Raw genomic sequence first — 23,887 nt, 5'->3', positions numbered from 1 at the left:
AAGTTCCAGCAATTCAAATTCTTTGCATTTACCCCAAGAACCCCAAACCTTTATTCCAAAAAGACATTTACCCTCTCATGTTCACTGTAGCACTATTCACAGTAACCAAAATTAGGAAACAGTCCAAATGTTCAAGAACAGGTGATTGGTAAGGAAACTGTGATGCATATACACAATAGAATATTATGCAGCTACAGGAAAAGATGACATAGTATTTGTGACTATGTGAATGGATCTGGAGATATCATGCTGAGTGAAGTTAGAGAGAGACACATACAGGATGGACTAATCTTCTTATTGGATATAAAGTAATAGTAAAAAGATAAATATCACTTCATAGTGTTTCTTTGGCTCTGTGAAAGCTGATTTAAAAAAAAGTTAGATCCCAGATGCTAAAAACAGGCTGAGATTCTCACAGGATGAAAATTTCAGAAATTTATTATTTTTCATTTGTGGGGGTATGTTATAACAACTACCAAGCCCCTTCAGTTTGCTGCTGTTAGGTCTTGTAATCCATGAAAGAAAGTGATGGCACCATTTATCTTCTAGGTGAAATGAAAACCTTCTTCCAGCAATTAATCCGGTTTGCTCCTCAAGGGGTTAGATAAGGCTTCTCATTATGCTTGCGTTTTATCCACGATCCAGTCCATGTACTCCACCACATTGGTATAAACACCAGGCCTTTCCCTCTGAGCACAGCCTTCTCCCCAGCTTGTGATGCCCACCAAATGCCAGACCTCATTGTGTTTACAGGACAGGGGCCCCCCGGAATCTCCCTGTGACAATAAAATGGAAGAAAAAAACATTGCTTCATAAACCACTTATCATAAATAGAATTTGTTCAGGATTTCACCTAAAATTCTGCCCTGACCTCCTTTGATAACCTTTAAAGAACCTGATTAATTTTTTATCCAATTTATTTACTGTAGATTTCAATGTAAGTAAAATGCATACACTGTATTCTGTTCACTGAAAAAGGACTGTTTAATGCATTCAAAGATGCAACTTGAATATAGTTAATAAATTGATAACACTCTGGTACCTTACAAGCATCTTTCCCTCCATCTTTGTAGCCTGCACAGACCATTTTATTGGTTATTTTATGCCCTTTGTATCTTTTCTGGCATTCTTCATTTGTTACCAAGGGAATTTGGGCTTTCTGGAGGGTATTTTGTATTTTGTCTGGAAGAAAAATTTGATTGTTAATGGAACAATTACATAAATAATATATATGAATAATATATATGATTTAAAATAAAAAATCTAGAATTGATGTAAAAATTTAGAATGAAATAAATCTATTAAGTTTACTTCATAGACCGTATACTATTTCAGAGTAGAAAGATTACCTTACTCCTACAACTGTAGTCACCATTTTGATTAACAATAATTTTTTAAAAATTATGGCTCTAATTGAAATTACTTTTCAGAGAAAATAATTGGATAAAAGCTAAGATTTTTACTGAAAAAGTGTTAGAATTCCCCTAGATGTCATTAAAAGTAGACTTTAAAGAAATTGTCATATATGAAATTTCAAAACAGTTATGATATCACCACTACTTGGGTAATTTTATCTTTTCATCTTATTAATATGCTCTCTGCAATTACACTTGATTACATTATTGTAGCTCATATTTTAACTCTGACTTAAGATTGACTTGTGTTTTCTATCTTTAGAATGGCACATATAAACTTTTTACCTCTTAATTTCCTGTATCCCCATCCAGTCACCCAACAGTCAGTATATATTACATTTCTGTCTCCTTTACTGGGCAGGCATATGGGTCGTTGAGTGTCTAAATTTTAGAAATTATATTTTAGACATCAGAATCAAAATATATATATTTCCTAGGAAAGATTCTCTTCTTTCACTTTATATATTTGATTGCATCTTATAATTAGCACTGTAGCATTGTCGTCCCTTTGTTCATCAATTTGCTCGGGCGGGCACCAGTAACGTCTCCTTTGTGAGACTTGTTACTGTTTTTTGTCATATCCAATGCGCCATGGGTAGCTTGCCAGGCTCTGTCGTGTGGGCAGGATACTCTCCATAGCTTGTTGGTCTTTTTGAGAGGGACAGAGGAGTCGAAACTGGGACAGCGCATGCAAGGCAAATGCTCTACCCACTTATTGTCAGGTAGGAATACTTATTACATTTGTTTTTTAGCTCATTGTCATAAATATTCATCCCACAAGTTCAGTATTATAAATCCCAGAGGGAGGGAGTGAGAGTCACATCTTCCCTAACCCCATCACTCAAACCAGATTTGCGACTCAGAAGGTAGTTTCCTACTCTTTCTAATCTGTAATCCTTTCACCCCTATATTTAAATCATCTTTAATATTCTATCGTATTGCCAAAAATGCCCCACCTGCTGTACTATCACTCTGCACCGCTATTATAATTATTTTCTTAGCTTCCTCTTGCACAGTCCTTTTGTGGTGGCACCCTACATGGTTCCCAGAGATCTCCGAGAGTGATTTACTTGGTCTTGCATTACATTCAATTACTAGCCTTGAATTTTGCTATCCTTGCATCTTTGTGGACTTTGGGGCCTATTTCCCGAGCGTAAATCACAGAATCTACCTTAACTTGTTTCCCTAACTTTATACTGCTGAACCCTTACAAGTCTTAAACTTATATTTTTTAAGTGAAGAATTTAGGACCTCTACACAAAGTTTACATTTTACTGCCCCAGGATCCCAGAGTAAAGGTGGAATGTTTTATAAGTCATGTGAATTTACGTGGGTTCCTAACGGATGTTATTAAAATGATTTCTTCAGTTCATCTAAACATTTAAAACTAACTCACTTAATTTTTGTGTTCTTCAGGTAACTTTGTAGACTGTTAAAATTTTGGTGGTTATTTTGGTTTTAGTTTAGTTTTTTGTGACATAAGGAATTGAACCTTGGGTCTGCAAACTCCCTCCAAGCCACATCCCTGATACTGCTAAGATCTTTTTATCACTTAGTTACTGTTGGTTCCACCACTTTGGACATTATTTTTATTAATCTTCGTATGTTTATATTTCAAACACTGTATTGTGTAAGAAATCTATTTTTGCCCTAGTTTTCATTTACCTGATGATAATTATGAATTTGGCAATCATAAAAGCACCCAAGTGCTTGTGAGAACAAACTGGATTCAGCCAACATACCCCTACCTCAACTTTGAAATTATTGGTGTCCTTTCCATTCCTTTCCTCTGTGCATTGGTCTGTTTTGATAGTAATCATACAATTTGAAGGATTATTTAAAGAGTAAGGACCTGAGTCAGGCAGAGTTCAGGGATTAGCATGTGGCCAACTTCAGTTCAGTTCCAGCCCCAGTAATAGCCCCTGTGCACCTCAACCCCTCAACCTCTGCCCTCAAAAAATGATCCATGCTACTTAGTGAATTTGTTGTTGTTGTTGGGTGCCACACCCATCAATGTTATGGGCACCATGCTGGGGATTGAACCCTGGTTTTCACTCCAGCTCTTGGAGCCATCTTCTCAACTCTGGATTAAGTCTTAAACACTCCAATGCCTTCTTGGCAATATTATAGACACCTAGTTATACTGTGTGTAACCTATACGTAGCTCTGTATATGTTGTGTATCACCAGAGAGATAAAGACGTATCACCATTATAGATGAGGACTTAGAAACTAAATTTCATGAGCTCAGAAATTTGCTAGGTGGAGCAACCTAAAATTTAAATGAAAGGTTTTCATTTTTAATGATATGTAGAAAGTTTGGGCTGGAGCGATAGCACAGCGGGTAGGGTGTTTGCCTTGCACTCAGCAGACCCAGGTTCTATTCCTCCGTCCCTCTCAGAGAGCCTGGCAAGCTACAGAGAGTATCCCGCCCGCACGGCAAAACCTGGCAAGCTACCCTTGGCATATTTAATATGCCAAAAACAGTAACAACAAGTCTCACAATTGGAGACATTACTGGTGCCCACTCGAGCAAATAAATGAGCAGCCGGATGACAGTGATAACAGTGACAGTGATTGCCACTGCATCTGCAAATTTATGTATTCTTCTCAGCCTCAAATAACTAGTAATCAGGATAATCAGGAAGAAGTTTCAGTTTTAATAGATTGAAATTGAACTTTGCAAACCCTTTCCTTTTCATGATAATAACTACTAAAGAGGTTGATAGAGTTGGGCCATGAATCTGGTAGTATTTAACATTATTATTAGATTATTGTTATAGATAATTTTCTATTTAAAATTCTTCATACCTGTGTAATTCATTGTGGTTTCCAGTTTCAACAAGGCAATATCATATCCACTCTCTGCCATTTCATATTGGTCATGGATTATTATTTTCTGAACCCCAAAGAAATGTGTGTTTTCATTTATATCTGACTGATTTAAAATACCACTATAGACACGCAAAAGGTTTGGTGACTCTACCCTAGGGAGCAAACAAGAGAAGAAAATAAATTTCCTGTTAGCAGATAATTGCTTAAGTTGGAACTATTTTGCTATTTAACTATTACTAATTATCTAATATTTTCTGATAATTGCTGCTTTTAGATAAAAGTTTGCCTAAGATTTTTTTATTTTAGCTAAGGTACATTAGTTTAGTTTAAGATTTTTCAATCATACATTTCTTTTATAGAGAAGATCCTGGCGTAGCGTTTTCCTTACATCAAACACATAAAACAAACACTCTTTCCACCCTCCAACACACACACACACACACACACACATACACACAACATTGATGAAGAATTCTTGGCTTTCCTCTCAGTCTTGCCATTGATGAGCTGTAATCCCAAGCAATTCACAGAAGTGTTCTGACATTCCATTTCCCCTATGTGAAAGGTAAAGTATAGAGTGATCTCAAACGCATTTTACAACATGAGTGTGCCATACACTTACCACACACAAAAACTGTGTTCGGAAACAATTCGGAGGATACTGAAGTGCGATAGCACAGTGGTAGGGTATTTGCCTTTCACAAGGCCAACCCGGGTTCGATTCCTCCGCCCCTCTTGGAGAGCCTGGCAAGCTACCGAGAGTATCGAGCCCGCATGGCAGAGCCTGGCAAGCTACCCGTGGCATATTGGATATGCCAAAAACAGTAACAATAAGTCTTACAATGAGAGATGTTACTGGTACCCGCTAAAGCAAATCGATGAGCAACGGGATGACAGTGACAGTAACAGTGACTGAAGTGCAAAGAGGAAACTTGACTCTAATTCTCTAGAATATATATTCTCTGGATGAGTATACTTGCTCCAAACTAAAGTTGATTAAATAGGGAATATAATTTGAAGGTGTATCATGAAATTTTCCTTCTGTATATGGAAATAAAGAGAGGCAGACAGAGACAGATTGAGAAGGAGAGAAATTGGATTTATAGAAGAAAAAAATATTTTTTGCTTTTTCTGGGGGTTAGATGGTGGAGTGAGTGGGGGGAGCGGGGCTTGGGGCATAGTAGAAGTGCCTGGGTTTACTTTTTCTCTGTATTTAGATATTGCTCCTGGTGATGCTTCAGGACTCTGTGGAGCTGGTGATTGAATCTGGGCCTCCCACATGCAAAGCAAGGAGGGGAAATTGTTCATGAGTTTGGTTCTGGAATCTGGTTCTGGACACAGAGACTGTGTGCTCTTACAGGAGACAAGAAGACCACCCCAAGGGGGGAGTATCCACTTAAACTGGAAAGCTGAACAGTTCAACATCTGTCAATATCTATTTCTGCATCCAACCTTGTACAGTCTCTCTTTTGGCTTTTATTCACTGGAGATTAATTTTATAAATACATTACTTATAACTTAAAAATCTCTGCTAAAAGATACTAACAACGGACTTAAGTTATGAGCATGCAGGTAAAAAGAGCAATGGTACTGACTCGTTGAGACAATGAGCAGCCGTTAGTATCCATTGGTTTCCAATGATGGAGCCTCCACACAGGTGTCTCTGGGTGGGTGATGTGATGTGCAAGGTTATCTGCCAGGGCCACTCACCAGAGACGGATGCTGTTCCTCCAACAATTCTGGGCTTGATTTTTGTTGTACACTCTAAAACAAGAATTGCAATGAATAGTTTCCTGAGTCGTCCTATTCCATCAATAGTTATGTTTCTTCAGGGACAATGGGAAGAACACATTCCCTACATTGGATACTTTATCATGACCTTGACTTAAAAAACATTACAATCAAGTTGGCAATCCAAAATACACGTGGCTGTATTTTGTATGAGTCCCAAAGGATGCCTCATGGGTTGCTATGAAGAAGTCTTCTCTTTCTAAAGACATCCTGGGTAATTCTTTTAAAACATTATTTGTCAAAGGTGACCCAGAGACAGCAGCATCATTTAGAAATATGTTAGAAAAATAAATGAGCTTTACCTCAGACCCAGGGACTAAGAAACTCTGGTAGTGGATTCGTAATGTTTGACAATGACGTCTAAAAATAAAACTTGAACACTTTCCCTTCCATTTTAACCTTTGTACAACCAAAATCAGTTTTTTCCCAGTCTCCATCCTCTGCCTGAACTTTGGTCCCAGTCATTCCTGCTCCACCATGCCCAACCCCCAGGCTGCATTTCTGTTTGTGAACTGCTTGTCCCATTGCCTTTGTTGACAGGTTGGAGTTCTTTACAAGGACTTTGATTCAGGCTTTTTTTTTTTTTTCTGTCTTGGCTGAACTGCACAGAATTCTCCAACCTGTTTGCTACTTCCTTTGTTGGAAGACCCAAGAAGACACCCTCTAGGCCTGGCCAAGTCTGTCACAGTAGCCTAAACAGTAAGAAAGTGAGTTGATCATAGACTAGTATGTTCCAGCAGCTCTTCTCAACTTGAAATCACAGTTATCTTTAATTTTTTTAATTTAATTTTTAAATGCAGTTTCTGATTTTGTCTATAATAGAGGCTGGAATTCAAGCAAACTACCAGCTGATTTCAAAGTACTATACCCAGAGTTAGAATAATAAAGCCCAGTGGATGGAGGAAGCCTAAATGTTGGCTAAAGGATGAGTATGAAGGTAGCAGAATAGAGACCAAACGTTAAGTCTTAACTGTTCCTATCACTAGATCTATGGCTGTAAAATAACCACCTCTCAATGTACAGTAGTGGCCAGACCAAAAAAAAAAAAAAAGGAAAGAAAAGGAAAAGGAGATTTGAAGGAAGCATCAGTTAATAGCAGGCTGAGTTTGGAACAAGGGTAACATGTTTGTGAAAACCTAACAGCTGGTAGGCATAGAAGAGCATTCTCATTTGACTATAAATTTGATGGTAAGTCATTTTAGAGGGATGTTTAAAAGAATTTTACTTTATTCTCAACTACTAGGCAACTCTCACAATTTGAAAATTGTAAAGTTGCAGACTATAAATGAGTTAAGTAAATCTTAATCAAACACATTGTAAAAAAGTATAGCTCCACTTGGTTTTAATGTTCATATTATCTCTTTCCTCCATTCAGAGTAAGTGCTGAGGGCCGGAGAGATAGGTCAATTGGCCCAGGTTTCTTTCCTGATATGACCTGGTCCCGAGAACTGCCAGGAGTGATCCCTAAAGATATGACACCCCCCACCCCTTTCCCCAACCCAACAAAATAAATGCTGAAAATATCTATGTTTAGCATCATTTTGTATGTTAGGATATGTTTGTTTTGATGGCAGTTACTCTGTATCTTGAGAGAAGTTAAACTATAGTGTAGATTAGTGACAATATAGAGATTAGAGATTGATGAATAGATTTTGCCTCTCCTACTAGGGCATTATTTCATCAATAATAGTGTACTAAAGACCAACTATCTAGTTTCACTTAATTCAGAACATGAACTAAAATTACTAAAGATTTTATTTTCTTTTCCTTGTATTTTCAGTTTCAACTATGAATGTGTACCTGATACATTGTATAGCCTTTATAACCCAGAGTCAGAAGGTAATGAAGAAAAGTGGTATAGAGTGGATTTTGCATGAAGATTTAAGATCTGGCTCCCATTTAATGTTAATATCACTAACAAAATTTGCTGTGTTCTTTTAAAATCTTAATAGAATTAAAAGAATAGTTGTTATTACTCCATTTTGTGTCAGGTAAATTATTGTAATGAAAACAAAATGTATGAAGTGCAACATTAATTGACAAGCTTTTAAAAGACCCTTGAAATATTATATTCTCACTAGAGCCCCTTTAAACTCCAGGAGAACAGTACTTATGTAGTTAGGATGTACATATTGGACATAATATAATATACATCTACAGAATAAGTTATCCAAAGTAAAGAATGTATTCACCTTCCCAGCTGAATAAATCTAGCAAGAAAGATATTTGCACTTTGAAAGCTATTATAAAGTTTAACTATTGCTTACATTTTCTTCATTAAATCTTAGTTGCTTCTTAATTTACAGTACATTACTATTAGGCCATGAAGTAATAAAAGTCTTAAAATGTGTGGTTTATATAACTTAACGAACACTAAAGTCATAATGTGTTATTCTGGTGATTTAAGAAGAGTATGTGTGGTATATTCTTTGCCACTGTGAATTCCATTTATTTATTTATTTACTGCCTACAAACTTTTGTGGCAGTGTGCAGAAATTTTCCACAGGAATGAAAAAACTGATGACCTTTTTATATTTTATGCTATGATATATTTTGTACAAGCTGAGCAATTTCTAATCCAATTATAAATTCAAATTTTTGATGATTTTTGCTACCAGTTGTAAATATATAGAACTTTACAGGATTTCTGAAAAGATGAAAACCTTCAAAGGCTTTCATGAAATCCTTAAAGAGCTACTTAACTATTTCTTCAATAGATATAACATTTTGGTATATATGATGATTTTTATCTATTGAAGACCAAGTAAAAGTTAAGAACAAAACAATCTGGTTAACAAATATGCATATATTTAAATTACAAAGAATATTAAGACATATTTATAACCTTTCATGATGAAAATCAGATATAAAAGAATTGGCTGAACTCTTTACAATAGCCAGAATCTGGAAAAAACCCGAGTGCCCTAGACAAATGACTGGTTGAAGAAACTTTGGTACATCTATACAATGGAATATTATGCAGCTGTTAGAAAAAAGGAGGTCATGAATTTTGCATATAAGTGGATCGGCATGAAAAGTATCATGCTGAGTGAAATGAGTCAGAAAGAGAGAGACAGACATAGAAAGATTGCACTCATATGTGGAATATAGAATAACAAAGTAGGAGACTAACACCCAAGAACAGTGGAAATAAGTACCAGGAGGTTGACTCCATGGTTTGGAGGCTGGCCTCACATTCTGGGGAGAGGGCAACTCAGAGAAGGGATCACCAACTGTAATGCGGTCGGAGGCCATGTGGGGGAAGGGTGATGCGGGCTGAATGCAGGCTAGAGACTGAACACAGTGGCCACTCAACACCTTTATTGCAAACCACAACAGCTAATTAGAGAGAGAGAACAGAAGGGAATGCCCTGCCACAGTGGCAGGGTGGGGTGGGGGGAGATGGGATTGGGGAGGGTAGGAGGGATGCTGGGTTTACTGGTGGTGGAGAATGGGCACTGGTGAAGGGATGGGTTTTCGAACTTTGTATGAGGGAAACATGAGCACAAAAATGTATAAATCTGTAACTATACCCTCACAATGATTCACTAATTAAAAAATAAATTAATTTTAAAAAAGAATTGGCTGAGCCTGAATCTCATCATGAATACCACATGTATAAATGTATCAAATTATATCACCTATAAAGAAGTATTAGAAATGCAAAGTTTAGTCCTGATCCAATATTTACTTTCAAAACATGACCAAAAAATAAAACAAAACAAAAAGTTTGACCAGACTGGATGATTGGAGTAAATAGAAATTATAACTAATTTCATAATTTTACTTATTTCCTCCTTTTTTAAAATAATTGTCTCCCTTAGCCTTGCTATAGATTATTTTGTAATACATATTTTTTCAAGTGATATTGCACTCACCATTATCCATTTTACATAATCTTAATGTATATCCAGAGATGCCTCCTCTCCCATGAAGTATTTTAGTTGGAGATCCATTTGAGGAAAGTTTTAAGTAACATTTCCCTCTGCAGGTTGGAAATGAAATGGTTCAAACATAATGTGTATACCTAATCGAGGAGCTGGGACAGGAACATCTATGCAACCCTTTGAATTTCTTACTTCCCTTCCTTGCAATGTTTTTGAATTGGAGAATAGGTGAAAAACTGACAGCGGACTGTGTTGGTACAAATTTTCTGGCAGGCTTCATGTCCTTTCACATCCAAGATGTCCAGTTCTTCTCCCAGGAAATCAGTATCATGATAAAACGAAGAATGACAGAACACTAGGCAGCAAATCACATATGAAGTATGAGACACAAAACTATAGCATTTGCCATTCTCCCTGTATTTATTGATTGCAATCAGAATAAAGTATGCTCTTGGTTACCTGGGACACTGTGCCTGCAGTTTTGTAAACTGAAGCCAGAAAGAGCTTTGTTCTTTTTAATGCGTGTGCTTGGTAGTCCACTCACAGATGTTTTAAGGAGACAAAGATTTCTAGCAATAAAAATTAAAATATAAATATATGACATAAAATCTATTAAGGAATAAAAATGTTATAGTGCATCGATCAATCAGTTCTTATTGGCATTATTAATTGGGAATACTTTCACATTTTGGAAAGTGTTCATAAATCAACATTGGTTGATTGTCCATCCTCCTGAGTCAGACTTGTAGACATACTTTACTTTTTTGAAGTAGGGGTGGGGGACACGAAGTGGTATTTAGGTTTTACTGCCGGATCTTTGCTCAGGGATTACTCCTGATGTGGTGTTCTGGGTACCGTATGCAGTGCTAGGAATTGAACACAGGTTGCTTCGTGCAAGACAGGTGTCCTACCCACTATACTTTCTGACTTTTGGCAGATGTTCTTAAAATTTGCTTATAAGAAAATGTTCTGAGATGACTATTTCAGAGTTCCTAGAAGCTTCTTTATTTCCTTTCTTCTAATACTTCAGATTATCTCAAAGATTCAAGAATCTTCAAGACATATATCAGTATTCAGAATTACTATGGACTTAGTCAGGGATTAGCGACATTCATCTGCAGACTAAGTTATAAAAAATACTCTTTCTGGAAGTAGTAACTTTTCCTAATTATTAGCACAAAATAAATGTTTTGAATAGTGTTGTCCAATAGAACTTTCTGAAACAAAAGAAGTATTGCAATATGTGCTATGCAGTATAAAGGAGCCACTAGCCACACTTATTGAGCACTTGAAATGTGGCAAGTGAAGATGAAGAAATGCAAGATTAGTTTAACTCATTTTAACTTAAAATTGAATAGTCATACTTTTATCTTCAGCACTCATTTTCTTTCTCATTTTGCACTGAGGATTAAATTTATTAGAATTTATTTAATAAATTTAAACCAATCTAAATTTATTAAATTGATTAGGTATTTTAAAAGGGAATAAAAAAGCAGTAATTGACACAACATAATTATATTAGTACATCTAATTTCTGACATGTATATTATCTCAAGGGTTAATCTTTGAATTTCCTTTCTTCTCTGAGTACATTTGGTTCTTTGATGATCTTGCGAACTTCATGGTTTTAGTTCCACCCAGACATAGACCTAGTGTGTCAATCTCTCCAGAGTTCTTTTCCAAATGCTATTTCAATATTTCTCTCTGGATATTTAATAGTCATCACTTCCCTTTTGAAATCTTCTCATAAAATCATCCTCATCTTGGTCATAGGCATTTCTATCCTCTTTAATTCCTTGGTTCAAAAGTCTTAAAATTGTTGCTGATTGTTTACATTGTTGTTATTTCACAGTATGTATCCACTTCATCAGTAAAGCTCACTGGTTCTATATTGCTAGTATACCAAAATCTAAATTTTCTCCTTCTACTTTTTTGTCCAAGAATCTCCTTAGTTCACTATGACATCTCCAGTGTTGATAGCTGTGTGTGGCATATATTAGATACCAAATTTGTTGAGTAAACACAGTGGCTTATTTTTATGCACTTCTGAAGTTTCAGACTTACCTTACTGAACTTGAGCACTTATCTTGGTAGGATGGCTCTGGAGAATGCTGTACTCAACAAGGAGCAATCGAATCAAATGCAGTCAAGCAAATCACAAAGGGCTTAGAGAATTTGGCTCAGGTAATATATACAATCTAGATTTTTTTTTAAAAAACCACAATTTTAAGTTTTGTTTTAAGTTAGCAAATCACTGTTAAGAGGTAGAAACCCTAGAAGATATTCCTTTGATAATCAGACATTTCCCATGTTTTATTATGCTTTTCTGTACCCATTAGAATGTACCCATTAGATTACCCATTAGAATGGAAGCAGGATCTTTATACCAATTTCCATCCATCACCATCTCCAGTCTAATTAATATATACCTTCATTTATTCCTCTCTTCACTTTAGATTTACATTTTACTGACGATTACAGCTCTTTTCTGTTCCATGTTCAACTTTCTTATACCGGAAATTGAACTAAGTTTCATCTTAATGACCATCCCATCTCTTGTTTTCACTCAGATCCAGACAACATTCCCTTTGCTGATAACAAAAATGAGTTTTTCTAACCTTGCACTGTGATTAGTAGATATGGAATGGGAAAGGAAGAAAGCTAGTGGTCCTTCTTTGCAACTTCTATCTATTCCAGAAGATGCTCAGAATTTTTAAAACTGGTTTGATGAACTGCTTTTAAGAGGCAATACAATACTTTAAATCTTATTCCTACCTTTCATTGTCTTTTGGCCATTCTTCAGAAAAGTAGGTGAAAAACAAACAGTTGGGATGATGCGTACAAATTCGTTGACAAACAAAGGTATCTGGAGCCATAACACTGTCAATATTAGTATCTGCCAGCACTGTATTCTGGAAAATATCCCTAATACAAGCTGTTTAACAAAAGACACACTTTAAATCTTCCAATAGAATCAGTTAAATCCTTGGATGCATTTATAAATACTACATGAAAGTTTTTTTAGGGAGTTATGAACAGACTAAGTACAGAAAATGTTGGGACAGTGAAAATGCTCTGTGTGATACCATAGTGAAAATATGATCATTAAACAGTTTTCCTGACTTGTAGAATGTATGACATGAAGAGTCAATTACAATGAAGACTGTGAATTTTGAGTAATTGTAATGTGTCAGGTTAACCTCATCAGTTGTAATGAATGTATCACTTTGGTGAGAAACAATGATAATGAGAGAGGCTATCCTTGTGTTGGACAAGGTATAGTTTGGTAAGTAATACTCTATACCTTCCCACTCAGCTTTGCTGTAAACCAAAAACTAACTGCTATAAAGAAACACATTTAAAAAGTTTTCTAATCCCAAGATACTTTGTTAAATTTAGAAACACTGAAGTAGTTCTTTAAAACTTTAAATTCAGATAAAAGATAATTATGAAGATAATAATGAAAAAGATAATAAAAAATTTCAACTAAAGATGGCAAAAACTGTCTTTGGGTCCATCCATTTTTTTATCACTAAGCATAAATTAATGTCTTAATTTAGACCCATAAGACATATCATCAGCACCTATAATTTAATGGTTTAGCTTCCTTATTAAGAAACTGATAGTTACCCAGACTAGAAAGGGCGCAGGATTTCAGTGAAAATCCGGACACAACTTCATTGAGCTTTATTATTCTGGTTGGTGTTCCTGTTTGGGTGTACTTCAATAAACACATGTTACTGAATAAAAACAGAAATTAAAATGTTTTATTCTTCCAAGTGCAAAATAGGAAAAAAATAGAAAAATAGGAATTTCTATTTAGAGACTGTTCTGGGCCTCTCTGCTAAGGAATTCTGAAAAGTATTGATCTGGGCATAATTTGAGAGGTGACTGTTAGGAACTGGTGACCTAGTGAGTTTGTCACCTTTATGTTTTCAAGGGTAGAGGGACAACTTAAGAGAGGTAGTGACACAGAGAGTTGGAATGTAGGAATTAATGATGTCTGAGTCATCAGTTTTAGCATTTTTAACTTTTAAAAATTGTGCACATCAATTCCAGTGGCCTGGATTGCTGCTCACATTCTATTAATCCATAGATGAAAAAAAATATGTAAAAAGATGTCACTCAAGTAGAGTTAAAGATAAACCAAGAAAACTTTTAAAACTATTCCTTTGAGGGTTTTGTATAATTGTTGTTTTTGAAATAAACTTAATTCTTTATTACTATTCCACTCATCTCCTTTTGTATGAACATAGAATTTTTAAATAAAATACTATTCATTTGAACTTTATTCTTTTTTAGAAGGTTCCTAAAAATGCTAATATAAGCTAGGACATTTATAACTAGTTCTAAATATAAAAGTTAATAATTTTCCCAAATATCTTTAAAAATAACAGATTGATCATTAGAGATAAGATCATTTTCATATTCCTTGTAAAAAGATTCATCCCCAGAGTATTTGAAAATCTGGTATGAGACATTTTTAGTGCTTTAAAACATTTCATGTGGACTTCAGTTATTTTGTCTTAGAGAAGGAACTATTATTTGTAGAGATGAATAGAATTCTTGATTCTTTAGGGTGAGACTGTGGAATCCTTTTGCTTAGGGATGGTATAGTTTGACCAGTTATCATTGCTTTAAAATTGCCAATTTTAAACTGTGATAACCCTTTAAAAACCAATAGTTTGGGGCCGGAGCAATAGCACAGCGGGTAGGGCGTTTGCCTTGCACTTGGCCGACCTGGGTTCGATCCCTGGCATCCCATATGGTCCCCCAAGCACCGCCAGGAGTAATTCCTGAGTGCAAAGCCAGGAATAACCCCTGAGCATCGCTGGTGTGACCCAAAAAGAAAAAACAAAACAAAACACTTTATTGGTAGTGAAAGCTCAGTAACTTTGTATAATGTTATGTGAACTACAATAAAAATCAGCTAAAAGGTGAGTTTTAGATATACAAGTTCATGCATATACACATATGAATACATGTATAGTATATAACAGTGTCTGTAAAATACTCCATCAATAAAATTCATCCACGTTGTACTTTTTGGGGGTTTGTTTTTGTGCTATACCTGGCAATATTCAGGGCTTACTCTTGGCTCTGCATTCAGTACTGACTCCTAGCAGTACTCTGTGGACCATACGGAATTCTGGAGGTTGAACTCATGTTGGCTGCATGCAAGTCAAGCATTTTACCCATTGTACTATCTTCCTGGACCCCCAGATTTTACTTTTAGGTGCACTTAATTAATATTTCTATTTTTGCAGGAGCCTCCTTGATAGCAACTCAGCTACTGGCTGCTCCAGCCTACAGTGCTGAGGGAAGGCACATAGTGGCAGAGATCAAACCTGGGGTGCACAATATGTGCACCCCTATTAATCTATCTCCCCCAACCCTTGAGCTTTCTGCTCAGTAAATTAAATAGTTATTATAAAAATCTTTTTATAAGTTTAAGTTAATTTTGTTGCCAAGTTGATAAGACAATTATAATGAACTCCCATTTGTTCTTTTGGATATTGGTTGTCCTAGTCTGAGTTTACAGCTTACTCACCGATGCTCTACACTTGGAAACTGCCTTGTTGCATAAGTGAAAAAGTGGCAGTGGTTATCATTTGTGCATTTCTCTTGACATTCCTGAATATTCTTGGTAATAGAGCCATTATAATTCATGCCCTTCATATCTAGGCCCACATAAATTTTTTTGTTGCAAGCTGAAATTAAACATGGGAAACAAAGTTATCTTCTAGACTCCAAGTACAACACCCATATTTAAACATTCACATGATTTCTCTTGATTTATTCTTTAAAATCTTTTAACCATTTTTACTCAGAAGTTAATTTTTAAAAAATTTGATCTTCTTGATATTCTCACTCAGAAACAGTAAAAGATTGTCAGTGTTCTTTAGTATGAGACTTGCAATTTTTTTGTTCAATGATCTAACCTGGCCTCTCTTGTCTCCTTAATCCCACCAGTTTGCTAATGAGCTTTTAAAGAATCTCTATTACTATTAAAAAGTGTCATCTCAACCTCTGTATCTGCTCTCTTTGACTTAAATTAATGAGGATTTTCATAAGAAAGTTTCATAAGAACTTTCACATGAAAATTTAAACTCTAAAAGAGACAGCATGGTACTGGAACAAAGGCAGAGCTGCAGACCAATGGAACAGGGTGGAATATCCCTACACATAACCCCAAATGTATGATCATCTAATCTTTGATAAGGAAGCAAGAAATGTGAAGTGTAGCAAGGGAAGCCTCTTTAACAAATGGTGCTAGCACAACTGGACAACCACATGCAAAAGAATGGGCTTAGACCTCGACCTGACACCATGTACAAAAATCAGATCAAAATGGATTAAAGACCTCAACTTCAGACCACAATCCATAAGGTACATTGAAGACAAGGTCGGTAAAACCCTCCATGATATTGAAGATAAAGGTATCTTCAAAGATGACACGCAACTGATCAACCAAATGGAAACAGAGATAAACAAATGGGACTGTATTAAACTAAGAAGCTTCTGCACTGCAAAAGATGCAATGACCAGAATACAAAGACAATCTACAGAATGGGAAATGATATTCACCCAATACCCATCCGATAAGGGATTGATATCAAGGGTATATAAAGCACTGGTTGAGCTTTACAAGAAGAAAACATCCAACCCCATCAGAAAATGGGGCAAAGAAATGAACAGAAACTTTCCCAAAGAAGAGATACGAATGGCCAAAAGGCACATGAAAAAATGCTCTTCATCACTAATCATCAGGGAGATGCAGATCAAAACAATTATGAGATACCACCTCACACAACAGAGAATGGCACACATCCGAAAGAACAAAAGCAACTGCTGTTGGAGGGGATGTATGGAGTAAGGGACCCTTCTACACTGCTGGTGGGAATGCCGACTTGTTTAGCCCTTCTGGAAAACAATATGGACACTCCTCAAAAAATTAGAAATTGAGCTCCTATTTGACCCAGCAATACTACTCCCGGGAATAAACCCTGGAGAAGCAAAAAGGTATAGTCAAAATGACATCTGCACCGGTATGTTCATCGCAGCACAGTTTACTATAGCCAGAATCTGGAAAAAAAAGAATTCCCGAGAACAGATGACTGGTTAAAGAAACTTTGGTACATCTATACAATGGAATACTATGCAGCTGTTAGAAAAGATGAAGTCATAAAATTTGCATATTGATGGACCAACATGGAAAGTATCATGCTAAGTGAAATTAGTCAGAAAGAGAGAGACAGACATAGAAAGATTGTGCTCATCTGTGGAATATAAAATAACAGAGTAGGAGACTAACACCCAAGAATAGTAGAAATAAATTCCAGGAGGTTGGCTCCATGGCTTGGAAGCTGGCCTCATGTGCTGGGGGAAAAGGCAGTTCAGATGCAGAAGGGAACATCAAGTAAACTGTGCTTGGAGGACCCGCTCGGGAGGGAAGATGCGTGCTGAAAGTAGATTATAAATTGAACATGATGGCCACTTAATACCCCTATTCCAGACCATGACACCTAAAAGGAGATAGAGAACAAAAGGAAATGCCCTGCCATGGAGGCGGGGGGAGGGGGGATGGGACTGGGGGTGGGGTGGGAGGGATACTGAGTTCACTGGTGGTGGAGAATGGACGCTGGTGGAGGGAGGGGTACTCGAACATTGTATGAGGGAAACATAAGTACGAAAATGTGTAAATCTGTTACTGTACCCTCATGCTGATTCACTAATTAAAAAATAAAAAAATTTTAAAAAACTCTAAAATAGAAAGGAAATTAATGAGATTAACTATAGCGTAAGGTATATCCTATGAGATAAAGTAGGAGGAGTGATGCAGTTATACTAGTTTTTACTTTTTGCACAAAGGTTTTCTTTAGGAGACTAATTTCCATGTAGTAAGAGTTTTTAATAGCCATAACCCACACCTGATATAACAATTCAATGTGTCCCAGTAGCTAATATTTATTTATTCTAATAGGATCTCACCACTTAATTGGTGTGGACATTGCTTGAAAGAATATCCAGAAATTGCTCCTGTCATATTAACCCTTGGCAATGTTTCTGTAACACTGTCTTTCAGGATGCAAGAAAACCTGTTTTGTAAAAATAAATAAATAAAATTACTTGGAACCAGAAAAATAGTATAACATGCAGGATGCTTGCTACTGCATGCAGCCAATCTGGGTTCAATCCTGATCAACACATGTGGTCCCCTGAGCACCTCCAGGAGTAATACCTGAGTGCAGAACCAGGAGTATGCCCCTAGAATTGCTGGTGTGGCAAATAAACAACAACAACAAAAAACACATCAACAGCAACAATAACAACAGCAATAACATTACTAGTTGAGTGTTTAAAAATAATTTCTCCTAAAAGTCAGCGAAGAGAAGTCAAAGAGATGAGACCATACTGCAATAGTTCATTTTAAATTTTATAACATGGTAGAAAAATTATTGGCAGTTAACTCATATAAAATCTATATCTTCCATGTAGAAAAGAAAGCATTTACCATTTGGTTTGATCATCGGATGATGATGAAGCCATGAAAGAGAAGAGCAGACACCTCGGATGAAGGGTACAGAATAGTTGGCAGTGCTTGGCACTGGGTGTAAAAACAGTTGTAATGTCTCCTCCTTGATAGTAGGTATCTTTGAACAGTTTAGTCACACATTCTGTGATGTAATACATGGCATATTATTTGCAGTTTGGTGAACACATGTCTAATTAGGGATTAATCTCACAAGGACAAGCAAAGTACATGTCGTTGAGAGGACATATGCCTAAACTTATGAATTGGATCTCTCAATATTTTTATGTAAGTGTATTGGATGAGCAGCCTCCCCAAATTATATCTCAGTGGAATTGCACTTTCAAGTGACTGTCTTTGAGACCTGGAGAGCTTTATGGGTAATGTAAACAATCCTTGGGTCTTTGCTAAAAGAAAAAAATTCTCTTTGGGATCTATCCAGGTCTAAAACTGGCCTCCTATTTTTTACTCTCTCCACTGCTTCTTTGCTCAAACTCTGTATATGAAATGGAGGCGCCAGAGTAATAATTTTCTGGTAACATTCAATGATAATATGCTATATCACCATATTTTAAATATGCCCATTTAGTAACAGGGAATTTAGACTATCAGAGAAATTATTGAGCCCTTTTCAGTAAAACCCATAATTAAGATTTTTTTCTTTTTGGGTCACGCCCAGTGGTGCACAGGGGTTACTCCTGATTCGTGCACTCAGGAATTACTCCTAGAGATGCTCAGGAGACCATATGGAATGCTGAGGATCGAACCTGGGTCAGCCGCGTGTAAGGCAAATGCCCTACCCACTGTGCTATCACTCCAGCCCCCATAAATAAGATTTTTAAAGCAAGTCTAAATTTCATAAAGCTGAACTGTCTTTCTGGGTTTTAGAAGTTTTAACATTCTAAATTGTACTTTTTTGCACAGTCATCTGATCATCTGATCGTCTTGGTTATCTGGCTTGCATACCTGAGGCTTCAGATTTTATCCCTAGTAGCACAGTTACCACCCCAAAAGTCTAGTGCAATCCCTTCAGCACATGCGGATGTGTGATCAACAATCATTATGCCACAAAAAATGCATGTGATCTCCAGTCAGCCCACTGCAATCACATGTGTGTGAGAACATAGCTAAAATGACCTCCAGTTATCATATCTACAACATAAAGTCGAGGAGAAGGGAGAAAAACACACTATCACTGTGGAAATCTCAAAAATCTCATCATTGCTCACTACCAACTAGGTAGTATTTATTACTAAGTAGTTTTAGATAACCCCTAAGTCTCGTTACTTATGTGTTGATATGAAGCACACTTATTTTTCTACATTTTAGTGAACTGTACTTCAATATGGTTGATTTCCTTGATATTCAATTATTTTCACTTTATCAAATTATTCTGTCATTCATAGTGTTCACTAATTAACAAAGGGACTCATGGGAGCAAAAAGTCAAGGACTCTTGCCATAGATTTTTTCCACAAAAATCCACTATAAATACCTTATTACTTGTCTGCTTTGATATATATATGTATATATATGTATATACACACACATGCATACATATACACATATGTATATACAGCCTGGCAAGGTACTGAGAGTATCCCGCTAGCACAGCAAAGCCTGGCAAGCTATTTGAGGCATATTCTATATGCCAAAGACAGTGATAGCAAGTCTCACAATAGAGACATTACTGGTGCCCGCTCAAGCAAATCGATGACAGTGACAGTGATCCAGTGATCCAGTGATCATGACTTTCTCCAAAATTGGCCACTACCCAATGATAGAGCCAGGTGTTAATAGAAACTTGCCCACTGTTTTCAGACTCAGTGCTCAGGGATCACTCCTGGCAGTGTTCAGAAGACCATTTGGAATACTTCGGATTGAACTACTCTAGTCCTTCTGTATTGCGCTCAATGGGTCTTTCAGTAAGCATCAAAGGATCTATTCACAAAGCATCTATTCTGACCTCAAAATAATCCCATTTATTGACCATGAAATCCAGCTTTTGGTGAAGAGCAAATACGCTACATTGAAACACTACTCTCAAGAATTTTACTAATGACTTGGTAAATTTTATAAATTTTGTGCTTATAGTTTGAATAATTTATTTATGTTATAATTTATTAATAAATCAATAAATGTTGTGTTTACCCATTGCTTGACTATATTTCATCAACCTTTTGGTTATTGCAAATAATGTTTCTATAAATATATATGTTTCTACATACATATATATAGGCTTCATTTATTTAGATGTTATACCCAGAAATAGTATATCTGCTTGACTTTTGATTACTAACTTTTTGTTTCTGGAACAAACTTAACTAAAATATGATTAAGTTTTTAAACTTTAAAATAATGCTGGGATAAATAAGATAATTTTTTATCACTCAGCTTAGTATATTTTTAAACTTTCATTTCTGAGCTCTGTGGTCTATATTTGTTTAAAAAAATGTATTCAGCTTTCAAACATTTGGGTCTTTTCCAGCTGCCTTCTTACTATTTTTTTTCAGTTCAATTTCACTGTAAATGGGTGACATGTTTTGTGTAATTTTAATCTTTTGAATTTTGTTAAAACAGGCTTTGGACTTGGAAGGCAATCCTGACCACTGGTGGGTAGCCCCCCCACGCCAATCTGCTTTTTAATATCGCTGACGTATACTTTAAGTGTGTGCAGTAACATTAGTCATAAATAGGTTATAGGTACAGACAAAGGTTCCTATGATCTTCACCACAATTTCCTCTGGTTTTAAAACTCCTGTTGCTTGAATAAAAAATAAATATTTTCTTTCTTTCTCTGAAATAGATTACATAGGGTTGGAATTGTGTTATGATTTTCCTCTCTGGATTTATGTTCCCCCTCTCAGTCAGGAAATCAAGCTATTTCCATGCTTTATTTAAGATAAAGTCCTACTTACCACCAGAAACCGATGCAAATAAAAGGAAATGTACCATTTTATATAATAAATTCATTCTACAAAAAGAAAAACATTCATGTTTTTAGAATATAAAATGCCATTTGTCATTATTTTAGTGACAAGTGTTTATAAGAAAGAGGAAGGAAGGGGAGTAGTTTCTGTAGTGTTCATGTAGGGGAATAGTGTTCATGGAGTTCTCATAATTTTGAATTTTATCTTTCCCAAATCCTGGAAGGAATATTTCTTGTCATGGCTGTGTAGTATCAGTGAAGACATTAACATGTAGATTAGTGTTCAATTTATTTGTAGTTATTAAGAACCTGGAGCTGATCAGGGAAAAAATTCCTCCTTCCACACCCTCTATGGAGAGTCTTTAAGTTCACCATTAATAAGGAACTTCTCACACCCTCCACCCCAATTTTTCCTATTAGTTTTCTCTTCCAGTGCATATATTTTCTTTACATTTTAAATCTCTATCTTTATATCTATCAAAGAACTAAATATCTTCTATTTGTGGACTTTTCTACTTTTTATAAACTCTCCCTGCAAATTATTTGTAGATTGTCTTAGTTACCTATAAATATGTATATCCCCATGAAACATTGAGCTGACTGCTTTATGAAAATTCATCAGGGAGTTAAATTTCAAATTAATCAGGGAGAAAAATAAATCTCTGGTTACTTTTAATATTCTTTTTGAATAACTTGTTACATTGTTAAATGCTTGTTACTATGCTATAATTGTTATTTTTTAATATTCTGTATTTCCTGTCAAATTGTTTATGGATATTAACTAAAAACCTCTAAAATGTTCAATTTATAAGGTTAAATCATTCTCTTATAAAGGTGATCTAGACAAAGTATTTCGATGACTAATTGTTTCAAAAAACTATAAATAATAATTTTTGAACTCATACCTGAAAAATACCTTGTTTTCTTGAGTGACTGCTGTTCTGATTTAGTGTCTTTCTTCTTCTAAAATGGTCTTTATCCTCTGCTTAATGATCTTGTGTAGGAAATGTTCACCTAATATTTGCTTTTACTGCTCCCCAATGTTATGTAACTTCTCTTTGTACAGTGTGTGTATGAAAGTCCTTAAAATCCCTGCATATGAACAATGCACAAGGGCTGTTGCTTATTTTCAATGCAGTAAATATGTTTTTCTTGCTTTGCTGCACATTCAAACAAGTGACAGACATATCAGGAGTCAGGAAAAGAACTCAAAAAGTGTTCCTAAGTTGTTGGGCAAACTCACAATAGCCAAAGCAATGCTTAACTACACTTTCAAATATCAACTGCTGACCATCAATTCCAGCCTAGATTGAGTCTTGCAAGTTTAAAAGAAAACAAAAGAATCATGGACTAATTGATGCACTGTCTAGTTAATGAACAAAATTTTATCTGGGTGAAATAAATGGGCAGATAATAATTACTCTTTGTTCTATGTTCATAAATTCCCTTTATACAGTGTTATTTCCTCAAAACCCTATGAAAATTCCATTAGTTCTAACGAACCAAGTTCTTTTTCTTTTTTTTTTATTTTACTTGGAAACATTAAATGTTGAAAAAATATTTTAGAGGAAAAAGGCTAGTCTTATAAATTTCTTTAGATCTCAGACTGACACCCAAAGGGAGGGAGAGAGGAAGTCACATAGTTTTATACATACATACATACATACATACATACATATATATATATATATACATATATATATACACACACACATATAAGTGCTGGAGCTATATAGCACAGTGGGTAGGGTGTTTGTCTTGCATGCAACTGACCCTGACGTGACTCCTCCACCCCTCTTGGAGAGCCCCGCAGGCTACCGAGAGTATCTCGCCCACGCAGCAGAGCCTGGCAAGCTACCTGTGGCATATTCGATATGCCAAAAACAGTAACAAGAAGTCTCACAATGGAGACGTTACTGGTGCCCGCTCAAGCAAATCGATGAACAGTGGGACGATAGTGCTACAGTACTACATACATATTATTTTTTAGATCTCAGTGCATTGAGACATAAAGGGAGGAATCACATAGTATCTTTTTTTTATTGTTTAAATCTCACTGTATTAAGGCATAAAGGAAGTCACAGAGTTCCATAACTTTAAAAAATCTCAACGCCTTGTGACACAAATGGAGAACATGTCATATGCCTAGCTATTGCAATAGAGGCAAACAGAAAATGGGACAATTTCTTTTGTCCTGATGGGCACTTACTAGTGCTAGGACTTGTTGCAGATCAAAGAGAGAAAAACTTGTGAAACCTTATTTAATTTCTATATTTGTCATCTCACCAACCTTAAATAAAAGCTAAAATTTCTATGAAGGGCATTATGATGCTGTCCTTTATTACCCAACTCTATTCATTAGTTTATTAAGCTGTGTGTGATGAGCATAAATTTGCATCATGTGCTGTAAACCAGGTTATTAGGGGGTCTTTGGTCCACTTGTTCTATTTCTCTAGATTTCATATTCTTCCTTAGGTGCTAAGGGTTTCTATCTTGTCC

At 35.8% G+C, this 23,887-nt stretch overlaps 1 protein-coding gene across 1 annotated transcript; it reads right to left on the bottom strand.

The window, feature by feature from the left end:
- Positions 1-544: 544 nt before the first annotated feature.
- F11 (coagulation factor XI) lies at positions 545-22,376 on the bottom strand. Its single transcript, XM_004610401.2, has 15 exons — positions 22,294-22,376; positions 21,378-21,433; positions 18,443-18,605; positions 17,920-18,026; positions 15,479-15,638; positions 13,558-13,667; positions 12,703-12,862; positions 10,387-10,496; positions 10,120-10,282; positions 9,919-10,025; positions 5,845-6,013; positions 4,226-4,401; positions 1,701-1,796; positions 1,043-1,182; positions 545-776 (listed from the first exon to the last, which is right to left on the bottom strand). The coding sequence occupies exons 2-15, from the start codon at positions 21,430-21,432 to the stop codon at positions 618-620; spliced, it is 1,875 nt and encodes a 624-aa protein (XP_004610458.2). The 5' UTR covers position 21,433; positions 22,294-22,376; the 3' UTR covers positions 545-617.
- Between the last annotated feature and the right edge of the window lie 1,511 nt (positions 22,377-23,887).

The sequence above is a fragment of the Sorex araneus genome, chromosome 1 (genome assembly GCF_027595985.1).
Source record: "Sorex araneus isolate mSorAra2 chromosome 1, mSorAra2.pri, whole genome shotgun sequence".
NCBI classification, from domain to species: Eukaryota; Metazoa; Chordata; class Mammalia; order Eulipotyphla; family Soricidae; genus Sorex; species Sorex araneus.
This window is presented reverse-complemented; position numbering and strand designations above follow the sequence as displayed.

What these genes read in the sequence shown, in the direction of transcription:
- F11 (XM_004610401.2), bottom strand. Translation starts at nt 21,432, where the DNA reads ATGAATTTATTATATAAAATGGTACATTTCCTTTTATTTGCATCGGTT. An exon ending in TGGCCAAAAGACAATGAAAG is followed by an intron (nt 10,497 to 12,702) that starts GTAGGAATAAGA and finishes TTTTATTGCTAG; the next exon opens with AAATCTTTGTCTCCTTAAAA. An exon ending in AACCACAATGAATTACACAG is followed by an intron (nt 1,797 to 4,225) that starts GTATGAAGAATT and finishes TCTAAAATTTAG; the next exon opens with ACACTCAACGACCCATATGC.